General features: G+C 62.0%; 1 protein-coding gene across 3 annotated transcripts in view; it reads right to left on the reverse strand.

The window, feature by feature from the left end:
* Window positions 1–20262, reverse strand: part of ARSG (arylsulfatase G) — a 45131-nt gene that overhangs the window by 5574 nt on the left and 19295 nt on the right. For 2 of the 3 annotated variants that reach the window (XM_038165202.2, XM_038165200.2), the window contains exons 4-13: window positions 15027–15722; window positions 14632–14819; window positions 13641–13688; window positions 13457–13571; window positions 13123–13260; window positions 10864–11036; window positions 10222–10302; window positions 7178–7286; window positions 3301–3421; window positions 234–324 (exon numbers count right to left, since the gene is read on the reverse strand). In XM_038165202.2, coding sequence (XP_038021130.2) covers window positions 234–324; window positions 3301–3421; window positions 7178–7286; window positions 10222–10302; window positions 10864–11036; window positions 13123–13260; window positions 13457–13571; window positions 13641–13688; window positions 14632–14819; window positions 15027–15214 — 1252 coding nt within the window. In that variant the 5' untranslated portion in view covers window positions 15215–15722. Of the gene's footprint in view, window positions 1–233; window positions 325–3300; window positions 3422–7177; window positions 7287–10221; window positions 10303–10863; window positions 11037–13122; window positions 13261–13456; window positions 13572–13640; window positions 13689–14631; window positions 14820–15026; window positions 15723–17769; window positions 17937–18084; window positions 19225–20262 lie in introns of those variants that run through there. The other variant, XM_038165201.2, reaches the window with a different exon arrangement.

Consider the following 20262-nt stretch of genomic DNA (forward strand, 5'->3'; position numbering starts at 1 on the left):
TGTGGTGGCCCCTTCCCACTATGACCCAGCCCTGGCAGCCCAGGTCCCAGTGCCAGGCTGCGATGCTTCTGGAGCCAACCCCGCACTGCGCACACAGGTGGGCACCCACGCGCTCCTTGCTGGGTTTGCTCCTGCCTGCATGAACCCGCTTTGGTTTTTACCCGTACTGCAGGGAAACAGGAACCTCAGAAGCTTTTTTCCTGGCAGTATGATCTGTACCAGAGCCAGCCTACCTGTGGTGTAGAACGCCTTGTACTGAGCCAGCCGCAGCGCCTCGATCGCTCCGTCCTTCCCAGCTGCCCCGCTGTTGGGGTGAAGCAGAACCTGAAGGAAGAACAGAAGAAGCCCACTGCAGAGCAAACCTGCTCTGTTTGATACCTGCTCCCTCCCAGCACGGGTCCGTGCCCCACCCCTGCACACATTTAGGGACACTGCTCAGCCCAGCAGCAGCCCAGCAGAAGGGAACTGAGTGCCAGCACCTCGTGTTCCTCCAAGGTCACCTCCCCGGTGGCAGAAACATCTCAGGAATCAGAACTGATGGCCAGTGGCCAAGCCACGAGCTTGGGCTGAGCTCAGCTCCAGCAGGGCAGGGGCTGTGCTCGGAGGTGAGGTGCCGGAGCACCGTGCCCGCTGCGTCTCCGGCTGACCCACGCCGAGGGGGGAGCGCTCCCTGCCCTGACAGCAGCAGGGAGCCGGGGTGAGGAGAAGGGAATTGGGAAGGGCGGGTCGAGTCTCTGCAGCTCGGTATTTAGGACACTTGATCCGTGCAGGACGCCTGCCTTGGCACCGGGGAGGGAGAAGACAAGTGAGCTGGACGGTTCGGCGGTCTCCGTCAGATAATATCGCTGCAGAGCCAATGGCTCCGCTGAGTGATGAGTCACCAGAGGTTTCCTCCCTGGGAATTGCGTTTAAAAGTGATTCAAGAAATTTCCACTGTGCTAAAAACTAGAAACATCTGCCGGAGTTGTAGGCAGCTGCGGTGCCAAGTTTAGTAACAGTGTTCGCAGCTGATCAGTGCTGTAATGACTTAGCAGGTGTCCGGCACGGGAGTCCTGCCCCGGGCACCACCGCGGGCTCTGCTCGCCCTGGGAGCCTCGTGGCTGCCGCCCATCGCTCCCCCAAAACACCAGGATCTGGGGGGACCTCCAGGTGCTCCCGGCTTCCTCCATTGCCTTCAGTTGCAGGATTAAAAAAAGTAAATAATCACCATCTGGAATTTGGTTTAAAAAACGTATTTTACGGAAAAAAAATGAAAACTTGCATGTGGGAGGCTCGGGTGTGAGCTGGGAGAGGTCACAGCGTGAGCGTGCTGCGAGGAGGAAATGCGTGCTGCAGGTTATGCTGGCACCCGCAGCCGGAACCAAGCAGCTGCAAAGCAGCACTCAGTAATTATTTAAGGGCCCACGAAGCCAAAATAGCAGGAATTCAACCCATTTGTCTGCTTCCAGCCTCAGAGCTCGGCTGTGCCTGCACCCTTTAACCTGAGCAGCACGGATGCTGCTGCCCGGCTCCAGAGGCACGGAAACAACACGGGGCTCGTTCCTAAACGCGCCTCAAAAACCCCCACGCTAAGAAAATCCGTTCCCATTCACCGCAGAAATGAGGAGCTTGTTTCGATTGAGCCCTTTCAAGAAGCGTTCCCAGGTCCGCAACCCGTGACTTTGTTATTAAAGAACAAAAAAAAAATGAAAAGAAAAAAAAAAAAACCAACAACCCACCCTTCTCCTCAGCGAACCCTCCATCTGAACTCCCAGCTCCGGGCTGTTTTCGTAAGCCGGTGAGTGCGTGGGGAGGAGGCGCACACCCCTCTGACATTAAGCTCATGGAAAGAGCGTATTTGTCAGCCGCTCGTACCCTTGATGCGTTTCGTAGGATGTGTTTATTTTTACTGTAAATAGCCTTTGCTCAAAACAGGACCTTGGCCCCGGCCCAGCACCGTCACAGGTTGTGCCGGGGCCGGGACGTCAGCAAGGTTACGGGGCCGCAGCCTCGCGCCAGCCCCAAGGAGAAAAGCAGCTGTCAGCGGCGTGCGGCCGTCAGGCGGCGGGGCGAGAAAAGGAACCTCTCCGGCAGGATTTGTGTCAAGGAAAACCCGGCCACAGCCGAGGTGGTTTTGCCATCAGCCGCTCGCTGATGAAAGGCGCCGCGCGCCCGCTGCCGAGCGGGGAGGGAGCGGGGCCGAGCGCGGCGGCCGGAGCGCGGGGCGATGCTCGGCGTGCTGAGAGCCACCTCGTCACACACAGCATGGGGCTGGTGGTCCCCAGGGAATTGGGGACGGGTGGGGACAACCCAACGGTGACCTCAAGGGACACGGCGCCCAGTGAGCAGGTCACAACCACAAGGGTTCATTCGCTGCTGCTCGCACCCCATGGCAGCGAAAGTTCCCCCAAAAAGGCAGCAGCCGGGGACTCAGCCCCAGTTTTGGGAGTTGATTCCTCATCCCAAAGCATGTAGGATGGAACCTAAGCTCTCCCCAGCCCCGCACCACGTTCTGGTGCCAAAGCTGCCGAGCACCAGTCCCCCTTTCCAGCACCATGAGCACGCAAGAAGAGGGTTAATCATCCCAAAGAGCAGCTGGAGCGCACGCTGGCCGTGTCCCATCCTCTTCCCCAGTTTATCTCACGGTTCAGTGGAGGGTTCCGTAAATACGAACTAAATACCAAAACCCTGATGGACACGGGAAGCAGATCCAGGATCCCTGCTGGGAGCTGGCTTGCGGTGCTCGCAGGAGGGCGGACTTGAAAAGCGAAATCGGGCTGGATCTGTGGGACTGCTTTTAGAGCTGCTTTTTTTTGTTTTTTTGGTTCAGCAAAGATCTTGTGAAACTCTGAGAAAAACGCACCGCCATGCTCCTTGTTCTCCTAGCTGCGTTTTTCATGCTTAAAGGAGCTGTCAACAGCTCCTATTGTTGCAGGGGTGGGGAGCTGCAGGACACGGGGCTGGCTGCCCCACTCGAACATCAATAACGGGCACGTTTCCGAGCCAAGGAGCTCGGAGAAGAAGCGCTTAATTATGTCTCTATCTGTCAAGATAAATAAAGCAGATACAGCTAGGTCTGAGCCCTGGGGATCTTTTGTTTCCCACGCCTGTGCATCTCCTGTGACCAGGAAGGAGCAGAACCACGCTGCGCTCGGCGGGGCCGCCGGAGGTGCGGGCACGCAGCCAGCGGGGCCGGTGCTCCCACGGGGCTGTGTGCTCCGGCCCCGAGCCCTTCCGATCCCATCCCCTCTCTGCCCACCTCCCCTCCGGCTCCGAGGCAGCTCGGGAGGAGGCTGTCGGCAGAAAGGGGCCCTGCCTTACCTCGTGCCCCTCATCCGACTGCCCAAAGAGAACCGGGGACACATCCAAGCCGTCAAAACGCCGGTTTGGGGGAAGCGTCGCTCCAGCCAGGGCCACCAGCGTGGGGAAGATGTCCAGGGTGCTGGGGAAAGAGGCAGGTTTCAGCCGAGCACGGAGCCGAGCGCCCCAAGGAGCCCCCCAGCCCCCCCTGCACCCTGCAGCCCCCTGCCCAGGGGGGTCCCTGGCTGCTTCCCAACCATCCAGCGACACTGCGAGCACCTCGGGCACGGCACAGGGGGTTCCCCGAGTGCTGCCACTGCTGCACCCGCAGGTCCTGGGGCACGGTGGGCACTGGGCAGCCCCCACCCCGCTGTCCCCCCTGCACAGCGTGGCTGGGCACGCGGGGAAGGCACCGGGTCACCCCCCGGCAGAAAGTGCAAGCGCAGGGACTTTCGGCGCCAACCCCAGCGGCTCCCGCAGCCCCAGGAAAATGTGGTCTCGCTTTTGCATCGCGCAGCACGAGCCATAGGAGCCAGAATGGAAAATGAGAGCGCTGCTATTTTGTGCGCTTCTACCAAAACGCCTGTCAGCAATTCCACCAGGATCCTCTCTTCTCAGGGGCCTCAGCCACAGAAGAGCCCTCGGGGCTGGGTCCCGGCTGCTCCCCGTGCGCAGGGCGCGGGTGACCCAGGGTCCTGCCACCTCCAGCGGGCTCCTCGGGGACACAGAGGGCGAGAGCCTCACGTTGGTGCCTTCTGCCTGCAAGCTGTGGCCTGGGGCCAGACCCCAGAGGCAGCGATTCCCCACGCTCCCTTCCCTGGAGGCTCGGGAAGGGCCAGGGGTCGAGCGGAGCCGTGCCCGCTGCGTGGCACAAGTGTCACGTCCCTCCTTCTCCAACAAGTGACATCGCGGCGCTGCCTGCTCCTGGCAGGTGGCTCGGATGGGGGGACACTCACACCCCGCACCCTGCCAAAAGCTCCAGGATCTCAGCACCCCCTGGTTCTGGCACCTCGGGGTGCAGCAGCGGCCGCGCTGCGGGATCGGGGCCCCTCGCTGCTGCTGCCCGGTTGCGTGAGCAGAGAGAGAAAACAGCCCGGGACTTTAGGGCCCCTGTTTCTCCCATTCAATGAGTTTTAATTTAGCTGCTAAGAGACCGAGAGGACAAATAAGAACAAACAATGCTGAGGAGAGCTGAAAGGCAGCCCCGGCTACGCGGCTCTCATGGAGACGGCCTGAGCGGCCAGGAGGCGCCGAAAACCTCTGGCTCCCCGCTGGGAGCTGGGCGCATCCCTGCAGGAGCCGCTGAGCTCCCCGTGGGGCTGCCCCACGGCACTGCCCGGGGCACATCCCGCAGGATCCGGCCCCAACACGGTGCCTCTGTACCCATTCTGGGCGCAGGTACCCCAAAACAGCAGCTGGGCACCCCGGGAACCATCACAGCAAAGCAGAAAGGGGAAAGCTGGGGCGGTGTGAGACACGTCCAAGGCTCCAAGCAACAAACGGAGATGAAGCCACGTGTTTTCAGCTGCTCAGAGGCCCTTAGCAAGGGCTCAGTTCTGAAGGGTGCACAGGATGGGGACAACCACCTAAAAATCATCCCTGAAAGCCCCAGGCTGAGATCCGGGTCCCCCACCTGCAGCAGCCCCAGCCCTGCTGGCCCCGGGGCTCTGCGCTTTCCTCCTTGGCCACCCCACTGACCTATTTCTTCAGCACCCAGCTTGGGCAAGGCAGGAAGCTCGGGCAATTAAACATAATTAAGAAGAGCCGACGAGGCAGCTCCATGCAGGGCGCGCCGAGCGGCTGCAGGTCCGTGCAGGTGCGGGGCAGGGCGCAGCACCCCCGGCCACGCTCACCCCACACAGGGGAGGTAACGAAGGGGGGGTAAACGAGGTGAGGCCGTGCATGGCCTGGCCACAAACCCATGGGGGGAAGGAGCTGGAGGAGGGCATGGGCAGGGACCCCAGGGACCCCTGTCCGCAGGCAGAGGCAGGGCGCAGACGTGGCTGGGGGATTTTCCTCCTGGGGCAGGCTGCAAAACGTTGCCAGCGTTTTCATGACCTGGGGCAGAAGGACGCGGAGCAGGCAGGTAATGCCTGCCCCTGTGCCCTTCCCAGCAGAGGTTTCCCAGCCCCACTGCACGCCCTTAATGCTTTCTGCAGCTCTCAGCTCTCCCCGTCGGGGAGGTGAAGCTTCCCACCGCGTTATTTGGGCAGCAAGCAGCCGCCCCGTGCCCGGTGACACGGCACCGCCACCACCTCGCCCCGCGGCTGCTCGGGGACGTCAGCTCCTCTCCCTTCAACGTGCCAGCCTGCGGGCCCAAAGAGGGCTGAGAAAGCCTCCAACTCTTTTGGAGACCTTCAGGAACCGGGTCTTCACGGCTTGGGTGTGATGGGGAGGACGTGAGGACACCGATGAACCAACCTGCCTGGCTCAGAAGCATTTCGGGTGGGAAACCCATCCCGTTGGTGCCCTCAGGACAACTCCACAGCCAGCACCAGGGGCTTGGGTGTCCCCCAGGACCCCCAAGCACCAGGGACCGCACGGCCCCAGGCTGCTGCTGCCAGGCACTCCTGGGCTGGGGCCGTGCCAGCAGCGCCCGGCTGGCAGCCTCCTGCCTTTTGTTGCTCCGTGTCACACGCCTGAACTTTACGAAACCTCCTCGGGGTTTGTTGACTTTGAATTTCCGCGTCTGAGGCAGGCAGGCTCCAACCTCCCGTAGGCATTTCTGAATAAGCAAAGGCGTGCAGCTGGGCCAGCAGCTTTGGCAAGGCCGGGCTGTGTTTAGGGCTGTGTTTACCGGAGGAGCCCCGAGGTGGGACCGAGCCCAGCTGCAGGGACGTCAGCGCCGAGGTGACCGGCGGCCGCCCGGCACGGGGAGCGCACGCGGCTGGAAACCACCCAGCCCCGCAGCCAGGGCGCTTGGCAGGGCGGCCCCTGGGTCACAGCAGCCCAGGGATCACAGCTTTGCCTTCGAAATAGTGAGAAAAAGGAAAATGAGGAAACTCTGGAGAGCTGCACGGCCCCTCTGTGAGCGCCTGGCACGCAGCAGGGCCGTGCTGCTGGCAGCGTTGTGACTTTACAGCTGCCCAACCTGCTGGGCTGGAAAGGCAGGAGATAAGGGCAAGGGAGATAACCGGGACCCCACGGCTGCTGCAGTGCAGGGTGCATGGGGAGAGGGGGCTGGAGAGGGGACAGGGAACAGGGAAAGGGTTTGCAAATGAAACCCCAGGGGTGCCTGGTACCACGCACCTTGCTCCCTCGGCAACACATCAGTGCTCCAGCGCGTGGTTTGAACATTGCCCTTGCCAAAATCCAGCTCCCAGAGCTCTGTTTGCTGCTGGAGGGGCCCCCGATGCCATCTCCACAGTGCCACCGTCCCTGGGTGCCGCAGCCCCGGGCCCTTCCCCTCGGCTCCCAGCCCAGCAGCAGCAGCCAGGGCAACCTCAGAGCCCGGCCGCATCCTGCTCTGCTCAGAAGCCGCCCCCCCGGCCAGCCGTCCCCACAGCCCTCCCCCACAGAAAGCCATTCACAGCCCACAAAGCCGAAGCCTGCTCCTCGCTGGGTTCAGGGAACATCGGCAGCTTTTAATTACCGGGAGGCGCTCGGCCACCGCGGGGAAGAGGCGCACCGAGCCCGGCAGCTGCTAGCGCGGAGCCAGCGGCCCCACAAAAAGGGCTTCCGAGCCTTGGAGTTGTTTGGGACGGGACACAAGCGCGGCACCACAGCGCAGGTGATGCCCAAGCAGGGCACTGATGCTGCTGTTGCCACCCCAGCCATCCCCTTGGGGTTGGAGGTGTCACCTCCAGCGTGGCCTTGCGGGGATGGCAGGTGCACGCCGTGCCCACACGGGCAGTGGGGTGCAGGCAGAGGCCACCCCAAACCCAGAGCCAGCCCCTACCTCAGCACGGCGTGGCTGCTCCGTGCAGCAGGGACACGGCCAGGCCAATAAACCAGCGCTGGGACGCGGTGGCCTCCTTCCCACGTTGTCTGCTTGGCCGGGCTCCCACCTGCAGGAGAAAGCGGCCGCGCTCAGCACCCGGCTGTGCAGGAGCTTTGCAGCAGGGGGAAAACCCCGAGCCCAGAGGTGCCCATGGAAAGGGACCGGCCGGGCCGTTAGGTGACCCTAACGGGGGAAGGTTTTGCTGGGTTTTGGAGCTGGGTCAGGGGAGGGAGAAGAATTTTGTAGGGTTTTTTTTTCAAGAAACAAGGAGAGAGGGGAAAGGGGGCTCGGTTTGGCACTGCCTTTTGTTTCTCCCCTGCTCCAGCGAGTGATGAGAGAGGCAGCTGAATGCTAAAATCCACCAGGAGCTGAGCCCCCTCAGTGGCACGGAGCGGGCAGGAGATGCAGGAATTTCGCCCAGAGGCTCCCTCCTGGTGCAGAGGGTGCGGGGCTGCCAGCGGCACCAAGTGCACAGCGCCCTCGGGCAGATAAAGCTCCAGCAGCTGCCCCGGCTTCATTACAAATACATTCCTGCTGATAACAGGCAGCTCCCTCCTGCCGCCTGACTCACCTTAACCCTTCAGCTCGTTCCCTGCCACAGCCCAGAGGCCCCGCTCTGCACCGGGTTTGGGAAGGGGGAATGTGGGGAAGTCTGCACCCAGGTGCTGAGCACCCAGATGGGGGCTGAGGGTGGAAACGGGGGCTGAGCAACAAAACGCGGGGACAAAAGGCCCCAAGCAGCCAGGGGGGAAGGGACTGGGACTGGGGCAGAGGGAAACTCCTGGCCCCATTCACGGCACCAACTTCCCAAGCCCTTTGTCTGCCCGGCTTTCAGCGTGCACATGGCAACGGCGCGCACCCGGAGCCATTTCCTCCGGCAGAGCCAAGAGCGAGGGGATCCTCCTGCTGCTCCTGCTGCTCCTGGTCCTGCTCCTCCTGCACCACCAGCCCCAGCCCTGCTGGCTGCTCAGGGGCCGTTTTGGGGGTGCCCCGTGCACCCCGACCGCAGCCGCACCCAGCACATCGCATGCAGCTGCGGCACAGCGCTCTCTGATGCCATCAGGGACGATCCCAGTTATAACATCAGCCTGCTGGTGCCTCTGCTCGGGTATTAAACATTCCTCGCAGCACCGCGTTGGCTTTTTGAGGGGTTTCTGCACAGCCCAGCACCCCGAGGGCAGGAGGAGCGGGGCTGTCTGTCCGTCTGTCCGCCCGTCCATCCATGGATGGAGCAGCCGAGGGAAGCCCGAGCTGCCTGTGCACGAGCTGACGGTGCCACTCCTGGTTGCATCGGGGCTGCAACGCCCCAAACCCAGGCAGGGATTTCTCTCGGGATGATGCAAGCCCGGGGAGGCCGCAGCTTTCCAGGAAAGAGCTGAGCTTTCCACGCAGGGACAAGAAGCGCTGCGTCCCTGCTCCCCGGCGGGGGCACAACGGGGCTGGAGCCTTCCAGACCCATCTCAAAACACCCCCAGCCGACCCCCCAAAACACGCCTGTCCCTCTGATTCCCCTTTTCGGGGTGTTTGGGGCCAGGGGATGGAAGCTGGGCTTCCCAAGAGGGCCGGGGGCTCCTGGGGAGAGGAGGGGAAGCTCCCCCCTTGCAGCCCTTGCCTCGGAGCGGGGGGCCCAGCACGCGGGGCTGCTGCTCTCCATGGGCGCGGGCCGACTGCAGTGACCACCGAAATCGGTGGAAAACATTCCTGGAATTTGGGTTGGACCCTAAAAGGAAACGCCAAGCCATGCGAAACCTATATAATCCCGCGCAGCAGCACCTCCCCTTCCTCCCTGTCCCTGGGGAGCTGGGGAGGGGGAGATGCCCCTGGCCGGTACCCCCGAGCCCCCCGCGGGCACGGTGCTGGGGGGAACTTGGCAGTTCCCTGATCCCACAACAGCGGGGGGGGCTTGGAAGTCCCTGGGGTTTTAGAGGCAGCTCCTGGAGAGCCGGCAGCCCGGGAGGAGCTTTTTGGGGTTGTTTTCGCAGGGCTGCGTGTGGGCAGCGAGCTGCTGGAAAGGGGCCGTGCTGCTGGAGGTTTGTTCCCGACCATGTGCGCCAGGAGCTTGTGACCCTCGGTTGCTCAAGAGCAACCCAGGTCGGCGGCGGGGTTTGTTTACCCAGAAAACGAAGGTTTAGGATTCGGGATTCCTGCCCCAGCACCCCCACGGCACTGGGAAGGGGAAAAGGAGCGGGGGGGGGAGCTCCATGGGGCAGCCCCACAGCCGGGCTCGCGTGGGATCAGCCTCGGCTTCCTCTGCCGGGTGGGTGCCAGGAGGAGGAGGAGGAGGAGAGCGGCGCTGTCCCCGTGTCCCCTTCCCCCTCGTGTCCCCCCCCCTTGTGCTGACCCCGAGCCGTGCTTACGGCGCGTAACACAAGCAGAAGTGGGAAGCGCCTGACTCATGCATGCTTCTGGCCGCTCCGGCCGAAAGAAACCCACCGACCAGATGGCTTGGCCGGAAAAAGGAGGGGAAAAAAAAATATAATAATAATAATAAAAAAAAAAGTTGGAGAGAAAGAAAATAAAAAGTCCCGCTGGGCTGGGCTCAAGGGCCCCGGGCAGGGGCTGTGAGGGCATTGGGACCTGAGTAGATGCAGGGCAGGAGCTCACCTTCCCCATTGCCCATGGGCCCCCCCAGTGTCCCCCAGTGCTCCCCAGTCCTCCCCAGTGCCCCCAGCTCTCTCCAGGAGCCTGGCACCCCAGGAGCTGCTGCACCAAGGGGCTGAAAGCAGCAGCTGCTCCCCCTGGGCTTGCAAAGGGGTAACAGGGACCTGGGGGGCTCCGATCCCACCCAGAGGTAATTTTAGGGGAAAATAGACTTTGCTGTGTCTATTTTAATGACAAGGAACATTTGGAGGTGCCTTCAAGGCAACCCAAGCCACGGCTGCCCCAAAGGCAGGGGCAGAGCAGCGCTCCCCACTGCGTGCCAAGGGGCAGAGGAGGGCTCCTGGCAGCAGCCCCCGTGCACCCCTGGGTTCAGGGAGTCCCCCCCCCCACTACAAGGTCACCTCGTGTCCTCTGCCAGGCCCCCACCAAGGGCCCCAGCCGTCCCGCCAGCTCGCACTTCTGCGCCCAAGGGCCGTTGTCACCTGCAAGAGAAAGCAACGTCCCCGTGAGTGGGGACACCTCTGCTCTGGGGCATGAGCGAGGTCTCCACAGCCCCTTCCCATCCCCTTGGGGCTGCCCTACAACACCAAGAGCAGCACAGGACCCAGCCAGCAGAGTTGGTTTTGTCCCTAAAGGTTTATTTAGGGGCAGGGCTCGTTCCTGGGGGCTGCCCATGCCCCAGGTGAGCGGCTGGAGTGGGGCACGAGGCGGCTGCTGCCGGCTCCAGGCATTAACGAGCAGATCCTGTGCCAGGAGCAGGGCGTCCTCATTAGGGAGGCTGCCCAGCCTGAGCGGATTTGGGCTTCTTAACGAGCAAGGATTTGAGCTTTAATTAGGCAGGGCTGTGGCCGAGGTGGGTGGTGGGGTGAGCACCAGCTGAGCTGGGCTGGGAGCCGCATCCCCAGCGGTGGCAGCCCCGGTTCCTCCATCCCCCGGGCACGGAGCACCGAGGGCTGGGGAAAAACACCGGGACCATCCCCCTGAACAGCCAGGGTTGTCACAGAGCTGTCACCCCACTGGCACGGGAGGTCCTGCTGCGTTACCTGTGAACCACAGCAGCGTGTTGGGGCCGGCGAGGCGCCGCAGCCGCCCCACCAAGGCATCCATCTCGCGCAGGGCGGCTCCGTAGACGTCGCTGCCCGGCGGCACGCTCACCTCCAGCGGCACGTGCATGTGGGCCAGAGCCACGTAGAGGAAGAAGGGGCGCCCGCTGTCACTGCAGGGAACAGGGGAGCAAATTCAGGTTGGGGAGAGGGGAAGGGGAGAATGGGGAAGGGCAGGAGGTCACTGTGGTGGTGGCACTGCTGGGGACAGAGAGCTGTGACCCTTCCCAAACCAGATGGCTGCAAACCCGCCTGCCCCGCGGGATGCTTGGTCCCAAAATCTCAAAGAAGTGTTGGAAGGAAAGCAGGATTGCTCCTGATTTTGGACAGGCAGGTGGGGGGGCTGTGGTTCGTCCCCCACCGGGCAGGGCACGTCCCCGGGGGCCACCTTCGTGTGCCCGCACCTGCCCCGGCACCGCTGCTGGGAGGAAGCTCCAGGACGAACGTGCAGCTTCCCCCCGTGAGTCACTTCTTCCCCGCTCCTGCTGAAACCTCCCTGCCACTGCTTCCTTCCCCCATGGGTGCCAGGGCTGCCCTTCCCCGAGGCGCTCACGTTCGGGACGGGCTCGCCCCTTCCTCCGGTCCCCCGCATCCCACAGCTCCCAGCCGGGAGCAGAACGCCCTGCATCGACGCGCCCCTCGCATCCTTCTTCCTCCCCTCTCTCCCGGGGCCCGTTTTGGCATTTTGCTCCCCCCTGGCACGCTGTGCTCATCCCCTGCTGCTCCGGGAAGTTATTTCAGAGGAGGACGAGCAGCACAAGGACGACCCCGATGCCGCAGCCCAGCCCTGGACAGGGAGCGAGGCACGTTCGCGGCAACGTCCCGCTCGCCGCGCGCTGCCCCGCTGCCTGTTTGCTTTTAAATCATCAGAGGACACGTCCTGTTTGCTTGTTTACGGCTATATTTATCTCCTCCGACGAGGCCGCTCTTCCTCAGGGACCTCGGAGGGGAAGGGTGGGATGGCGGGCGGCGGGGAGGGGCCGGATCCCGGGGACGTGCCTGCGTGGCTGCGCGCCCCAACCCGTGCCCGCGGCCGGGGGCAGCTTTTGGGGTCCCCCTGACCTTGTTTTCCTTCCTTTGCCTCGTTCACGTCACCTTTGTTGGGGCCACCACTCGGTGCGGGAACATCCCCTGCGTCCCCGTGACTTCTTATCAGCAGAAATACCTGCACGAGGCCCATACTGGGGCAGGGCCCCTTGGTCCTGCCACCACCTGGGGCACGGCACCGCCCGGCTCGCGCCTGGAGCCCCAGAGAGCTGCGCAAACACGGGGAGCTCCTCCCGGCCTCTTCGAGGGGGTGGCGTGAGCAGGCTGGCGCGCAGACCCGTGGAAAACAATCTGCAGGGCTCCGGAGAGCACTGCCCTTACCCTGGCACTCAGCTGGGAACCCCGTTTGCCTCTCGCATTCCTCTTTCAGCCCCTCTCCCTCCCGAAAACGGAGCAAACATTTAATCAATAACTTAAGACCGACGTCCTTGGCTTTTGCTCCCGTGTTTGCTGTGCTCGAAGTGTCCCGGGCAGAGCCAAATCTCACTGAATTGCTCAACCTTGACGCGGCTGGTTAAAAAAACACCGAGATGACAAATTCTGTGTTCTTTTCATTGCCCCATAACGAGTGAGTCAGGCAGAGGAAAACTGAAGCAAGCCATCAAAGAGAGGGAGAGGAAAGGCAGGCACCTGTTTAATCCTGTTCTCCATAAACTCAGATAACCCCAAAACAGCACCAGATTTATCCAGGGCGCTGACACAGCCCTTTCCTGGCAGTCCTCCCCCCGTTTCTCCCATCCCTTTGCCCCCATTATAGCCCAGAGCCTTTTTTTTGCACCCCTGCACACGCAGCCCCCAGGTCGGGGCCGGGCAGCGGGCACCATCCCCGAGCCGGCCTCGTAGGGCGCTGCAGGAAGGCGTTTTGCAAAGTCACAGCTCCTAATCCTCAGCTAATAAGGGATCAGCATTACCAAACCCGTCAGTAGGGCTCGGGGGCTGTCGTCTCCCAGCAGCTGCTCTGCACCTTGGGGATCTGCAAGCCTGGACTCCGCACAGCCCCGCACCACTGCAGGAGGTCACCCACGAAGCCCAGTGATCCCCAGGGGCCCCAGAACGAGCACAAAGCACTTGCAGAGACCCAGAGGCTGGCACAGGGACGGGAACAGGGACAGGAACGGGGATGGGGACAGGGAGAGTGTGTGGCACCCTCACCTTGCCCGCTGGACAAAGCGCGCCGCTGCCTCCGCGTAGCGCTCCGTCAGGCTGCTGAGGTTGACGGGCTGCTGGATGATGGTGAGGTTCTCGAAGAGAGGAAGGGCCACGTCCCTGTAGCACTCCTTGTCACCGGGGCTGTGGGAAGAAGGCGCCCCGTGCCGCTCGCACCGCAGAGGGGACCAGCAGCACAGGGTGCTCACTGCCCCTCACCCCACATTTCGCCTCCCCGGGGCATTTCCAGGGAGCACAAGCAGGGCAGCAAGGAGCAGGGTGAGGGGTTGGGGCTGCAAATCCCAAATCCCACCTCGTGGTGCCGTGCCCGGAGCCGTACCTGGGGGTGGCGGCGCCGTGCCGCGGGCAGGGCGGGCAGGGTGGCACGTTGTAGCCAGGGGTGTCCGTGCAGCCCATGTCGTTGCTGTAGGGGATCCCAAAATAATAGTCGAAGCCTGCGGGGCAAAGAGGGGGTCAGCGGGAGCCTGGCGAATGCGGGGCACTCGGCTCCGCTGTGTCCTTACCGCGGGACATGGGGTGGTGGCGGCCGTGGTGCCCCAGGTGCCATTTGCCTGCAAAATAAAATTAAAAAAAAATCATCTCAGAGGTTAACTCGGCTCCGGGCGCTGCCGTCACAAGCGACTGCCCGCAAGGCGCAGCGCAGGAGGTTTTAATCTAGCAGCAAGAAAGGCCACTTGTTTGTGCTGGCCCCATTTCCAGCATGCCTTTTTTGCAGAAAGCCAGAAAAAATGCCGAAGGTATCTCGTGTCTGTGCAGACCGACCGTCTCCAGCCTTAAAAGGCTCTTTGGGGCCTCCACGTTCGGAGGAGACAACTTCCTAGCATAGGCCAAAGATCCAGCTTCATCCTCGGGTCCTCCACGTCCCGAGGCTTGCTCACACCGAGCACGATGATAGGAGAGGGGGAACAGCAAAAACGGAGCGGGAGAAGGGAAAGGAAGGGCTCCTGTGCCGGTGCAGCCCCAACACGTGCGATCAGGGGGGAGCAAAGGGCTTGGTGCTGGGGGTGCACTTGCACACGGGGTGGAGCGTGCTGTAGGGGCAGGAAGGGGCCCAGCAGCACCAAAAGTCCCGTCCCAGTGCTGCCAGGGGACGCTGTGTCCCACCCAGCATCACACCCAGCATCACGCCCAGCATCACACCCAGCATCACACCCAGCATCACACCCCGCGGGGCGTGCGCGGGCAGAGCCGCTCGGCGCCCTCACGTTTCCTACGAAAAATTCAGCATTTCCAGGGTAGGGTTAAGCAAGCGCGGCTTCGACTGGAAACTGGGGCAAGGCCCAAATTTCAGGCTGCGTCTTACGCTTGAATACGAAATCTGGGGATTGCAGGGAGGAGAGGGGGAAGCGCAGAATCCGTCCCGCTCATCCTTTAGGCTTTCTTTTTGCTGCCAGCTACCCACTGCGCCTCCTCCGTGGGGGACACCTTCATCCTGGGCACCTTCATCCCGGACACGGGCACCTTCACCCTGGCCAGTGCCACCTCCAGCCTTACCTATCGCCCCCGTGCTGTACCCTGCTGCCTGCAGCACCTCTGCCAGCGTGGTCTCGTTGAGGGGCAGGCCGCCCAGCGAGGTGATGGCGAAGTTGTGGGTCACCCCATTGCGTGCCCCGAGGCGCCCCGTGAGCAGCGAGGCGCGGGACGGGGAGCAGGTGGAGGCGGCCGAGTGGAAATCCACGAACCTGGAGAAGGAACAGAGCCCGGGATGGCGAGATCTGCACGGGGTGGTGCTGCCCTGTGCCTCCCCTGTGCAGGGATCTACTGCGCAGGGTGCCAGGCTCTCCAAAACCACATCACCGAACCCCTGCTGGGAGCGAAACCCTCTTTTGCAGCAGGGCAGAGCACCCAAGGATGCTCGTTTCGGGCCAGGGAGGGGGCCCAGCCATTACCTGGTCCCTTGGGCAGCCAGCTCATCCAAATTCGGCGTCTCCTTCGTCTGGGCCCAGTTGGCCCCGAGGTCCCCCCAGCCCAGATCATCCGCCAGGATGACCATAAAGCTGGGCCGCCCCTGCGCCGCGGGGGGAGCACGGAGCAGCACGGCCAGCAGCAGCACGGCCAACAGGGACGGGGTCCCCATGGTGCCACCCGGCGTGATGTGACCCCGCTCGCTGCTGTCCCTTGCCCTGATTCCGATGTCCCCTCTCCAGGCGCTCCTCCTTTGCCAGGCTGCTGCTTCGCTGCCTCGCCTACAGGGCCGGCCGAAACGCCTGCTCCATCTCGCCTGCAGGCACAGCTGATATTCCTAAAGCCAGCGCTGGCAGAGGTGTCGTTCTTCGAAGTCAGGCAGTCTCTTTGAAGTCACTGCTGCCCTATTTTTAGCTTGCTTTGCTTCCCGGTAAATATCTAATTAAGCGCAAAACCAAATTGTGAATTTTCCCTCCAGAAGCGCGCTCGGTTCGTGCAGCAGCTCCTGTCGGGGTGACGTTCGTGTCTGATGAGCGGCTCCTTCTCTGCAACGTTAACTCGTGGAGCTGGCAGCAGAACACGTCCTCGGCTCCCCAAAGTGGACAAAGAACCGCCGTGGCTGTCCCGATGACTGTCACACTGTCCCTGGCATCATCCGGGGGCCACCACCAGGAGATTGCCTGTGCCAAAGACACACGGAGCCGTCAGCACCTGCAGGAGCCCCCTGGACTTGGCCACAGGTGGTAAAGAGGCACCAAGAGCAAACACCCCAAAGTGACAGTGGAGATGTGGCCCTGAAAGCACAGAGCTCCGGCCAAAGCGAGGTGAAGCTGCTGAGGTTTGCCAAAACCATGCCGAGCCCTGCACGGGAGCAGGAACGCACCCCAGGGACATGCGGCCAAGCAGGACAAGAGCCACAGAGATAAGCCAGGAGGGTGAGAAGGGAAGGGGATGGCCACAAACCAAAGGGTGACGTGACAGGAGGCAGGAGAGGGGACAGGATGAGCCCCACCTGTAGGTCAGGAGTTTTGTAGCTGGCAAAACTATTTATTTCTGGGTTTGCCATGCGCATCTTAAAAGCTGGGGGCTGTCAGCTCCGCAGCACAGCAGGGCAGGGGAAAACCCACCCTGGAGCTCTGCTTCAGCACACAAAGGGCTGGGGGACACGGTGATGGGGCAGGAGGACCAGGGGGGTCTCCAAGAGGTTCAGGGGGGCGAGGAACAGGCCTGAAGTTCGGCTGAGCTCCATGTAAGCATCCCGGCTGAGCTGTGCTGAGCCCGGCCGGCCGCAGCCTCGTCAGGAAGCCACGCTGTGTAACTCAACCCTCTGGCACCTCCACCGGTGTCCAGCAGCTCCCCGAAGCGAGCCCCAGCAGCCCCGACCCCATCCTGTGCCGGGGCTGGCCTCAAACCATTCCCCTCCCCACCACCCCACAAAACCCCATCCTCGAGAGAAATCAAGCCCGTGCGCTCCCCGTGGAAAAGGCACGGGCAAGGTCACGTTTTGTTTTTATTTTTTTTAAATGCAAATATGCAAAAAGGAACCCAGCTGCTCGGAGGCTGACACGAGGGCTCCTGGGCTGCTTCTGGCCGGGGCGATAGGGCGCAGCACCACCCGCCACCCCGCCGCCGCCCCGAGCATCCAGATAGCGAGAGGCAGCCCGGAGCTTGGCAGGGCTGGCTGTTTGCTTTGGGGAGGTAACGCCGGCGTGACAGGGCTAAGGAAAACAATCGGAGCCGCTCTCAAAGGACGCTCTCTTCTCTCTAATTTACACGGGAAGTCAGCCGGGGCCTCCATTGCTGCAGCAGCGTCAGGCGGAACCTCTCGATCTCCGCTCCTTGAAGCCATTTGGAAGGGGTGAGGGGGGAAGGCAGCAGGACGTGCCCGTGCCTCTCGCCCTGCTCTCCCTGCCCACACCGGGACAATCAGCAGCGGGTCCAAATTCCAGCAAGGAGCGATTTGCATCGCTCTCTGTGTGCCCGTGTGCAGGACCGGGACGTGCCCATGGCTGTGGGCACCCACACCGGCACCACCTGCAGGTGGGCAGCAGGGAATGGGGCCGCTGGGTCCCTGACCCCGTCCCCAACTTATTATGGGGCCACCCATCCCCACCAGAGCTCGCCCCACAGCACCACATCACCCGATGCTCAGCCAGAGCTCGCAAAGGGCAGGGTTTTTCTGAAAAAAAAAAAAAAACACCCAAGATGCCTCTGAAAAGATTCTCCCTGGCTGCCTACGGTGGGAACACGGCGCCTCGCTTCGTGCTAAGCAGTTGTCAGCAGGAAACGCCGCGCTCCGGCTGCAGCCCGATTAGCTCCTCATGCGTAATTACCCCCAGGAATTGAGGCCTCTTCCCCCGCCCCGATAACCCGCTCGGAGATCCCCCAGCACGGCGTGGGCTCCGGGGATGCACAGGCATCACACCGGGCACTGCGTAACCGGGAATAAGGACAAAACCCCCAGTGAAATCGTGGTTCTGCGAGGCCGACGATGCAGCTCGCGGAGAGCAGGGGGGGGACAGAGCAGAACCAGATGAACCAGTTGAGAAAAACCCCAAAGCCTCCGCAGCCTGCGCCGAGCAGAGGAGGAGGAATAGGAGACGGCACCTCGGGGGCTGGCGGGTCCGGGCAGGCGAGGGCAGCACCCTGCCCTGCCCGGGGATGCCACCGGCACCTCCTAACCCCGAGCGGCCGAGCTCCCTGCCCCGCACCGCACAGATCCCTCACCTCCTTATTACACATTAACCCGAGGTTTCCAAATCTGGGGGCCAGCGCCGGCGTTTTCACATTTTTCGCATTCTTGCACATTTTTGCTCCTGCCTGGCGAGCGGAGCAGCGGGAGAGCAGAATCTCAAAGCCCAGCCCTGCACCAGGACGGATGCCCGGCCACATTCCTGCCAGGGGGAAAAAAAAACCCTTGTTTTGTTCCCAAAGTAATGAAACCCAGGGTTTATTTCTAATTTGAGCGCAGCAAAGGGCAGCAGGTGCTTTGTGAGCTTTCCATGTAGGGCAGAGGGTGCAGGGATCCTGCCTCCTCGTTACCAGCACGTTTGGCAGCGAGGCCCCATTCCCGGTACCGCTGCTCCGAACCCGGGACTTTCTTCCAGGAAAAGGTTTTGGGGCTGGAACAGTTGACAGCCGTTCCCCTAGCAGAAGAAGCAGCGCTGACAACAACATCCTTCTGCAGATTGACTAGGATTTCTGCCAGGTCCCGAGACGGGGGGAATGTTTTTCACCCATCTCCCTGCTGGGGCTTTTCAGAGCAAACATTACACACGCGGGGCAGGGTTAGCAGCAGAAATGAACTCCGAGGCCCTGCGCTCCCTTCTCCTCGTGGCTCAGCTCCTGATTTATGCCCACGGCCGGGGCATTTGCTCTTTGCTGCTGTTTTGCAGAGCTGCACACGCTGCTCCTGTGGAGCTCAGAGCCCATCGAAGGGCAGGATCAGCCCAGGAATGGAGGGCGAATGATGGGGGAAAGCCCCCGTTGCTCCCTGGAGCCTCGCTGCGTCTTGGGGAGCACCAGGGAAAGGAATGGGAAGACGCAGCAGAGAGGGAGATGAAAAGGACTGGCAGGAAACACCGATAAATCGCCCTCGTGGTGGGGTTCTTTTCATGCCAAAGATATCTGCGTGCTGATTTCTCCTCCCGAGGCACGAACCTCTCCTGGTGGCCCAGAGCCACTGGCACCCTAAGAATTACGAGGTGGGGAAGGGGACGGAGGCTCGCTGGGGTCAGCGGGCGATGGACCGGCATTGCTGGCAGGAATTAATCGAAGTTCATTGCTTTGGCTAAGTTATCTGGCAGAATCAAGGGCTTATTTGCCCGATTTGTTCGAAGTTTGCAGAGTTTTGCTCCCGCTGCCCACTGAAGGCACCTGTATGGCCCCGCTGGCAATTCCCATTGTTAAAACCGAACCCAAAGCCCCAGCTCCACAGCCGGGTTGGGAACCCAAGGAACGTTTCACCTCGGGCAATCTCCCCAGGGCTAGGAGCCGGCATCGCCACATCCCCCGTTCCCCCAGCACCCGGCTCCTATTTTTTTTATTATTTTTTTTTTTACTGATCTGAAGGAAAATTCAGGGAAACCCTGCAGCACCATGGCTCGAGCCCCAGCCCCGCAGCTGCGTGCAGGCAGCCGCCACCGTGCCATGTCCCCGGTGTCCCGCTCCCTTCCTCCCCCAGGCACACTGGGGGGAGACCCCCCTATTCCCCCCACACCTCTCATACCACCCCTTAAACCCCCCACAACCCCCCATTTAACTCCCCACGACCCCCCTTAAATCCCCCCAAGCCCAACACAACCCCCTCTTAAACCCTCTACAACCCCCCTAAACCCCCTATAACCCCCATAACCCCACCCTTTAACCCCCACGACCCCCCAAAACCCACCACGACCCCCCCTTTAACCCCCGTTAACCCCCTCCAATGCCCCATAACCCCCTCCAAATCCCCCATCTCCCCCAAACCCCCCATTAACCCCTCTTTAAGCTCCCCAAACCTCCCATTAACACCCCATTAACCCCCCCAACCCCCCCATTAATCCTCCAAGCCCCCCAAAGCCCCCCTTAACGCCCCATAACCCCCCTTATCCACCCCAATCCCCCCACACCCTCCCATTACCCCCCTCCAAACCATTAACCCCCCCAAATCCCCCATATCGGCCCTATATCCCCCCACATCCCCCATTAACCCCCTCCAAACCCCCCATAACACCCCCATAACCCCCTCCAAACCTCCCTAACCCCGCCATAACCCCACCAAAGCCCCCCATTAACCCCCTGCAAACCCCTATAACCCCCCATTAACATCCCATAACCCCTCTTATTCCCCCCAATCCCCCCATAACCCCCATTAACCCGCTCCAAACCCCCCATATCCCCCCAAAGCCCCCTTATAACCCCATAACCCCCCCAAATCTCCCATATCTCCCCCATATCCCCTCCAACCCCCCCTAGCCCCTCCATTAACCCCCTCCAAACCCCCTCTAACCCCCCATTAACCCCCCCAAACCCCATTAACCCCCTCCAAACCCCCCTATAACCCCCTCGTTAACCCCCCCCCAAACCCCCATTAACCCCCTCCAAACCCCCCATATCCCCCCATAAACCCCCCATTAACCCCTCCAAAACCCCATTAACCCCTTCCAACCCCCCCAACCTCCCCATTAACCCCCCCTTATCTCCCCCAACCCCCCTAAACCCCCCCCATTAACCCTCCTA

The sequence above is a fragment of the Anas platyrhynchos genome, chromosome 19, assembly GCF_047663525.1.
Source record: "Anas platyrhynchos isolate ZD024472 breed Pekin duck chromosome 19, IASCAAS_PekinDuck_T2T, whole genome shotgun sequence".
NCBI lineage: Eukaryota > Metazoa > Chordata > Aves > Anseriformes > Anatidae > Anas > Anas platyrhynchos.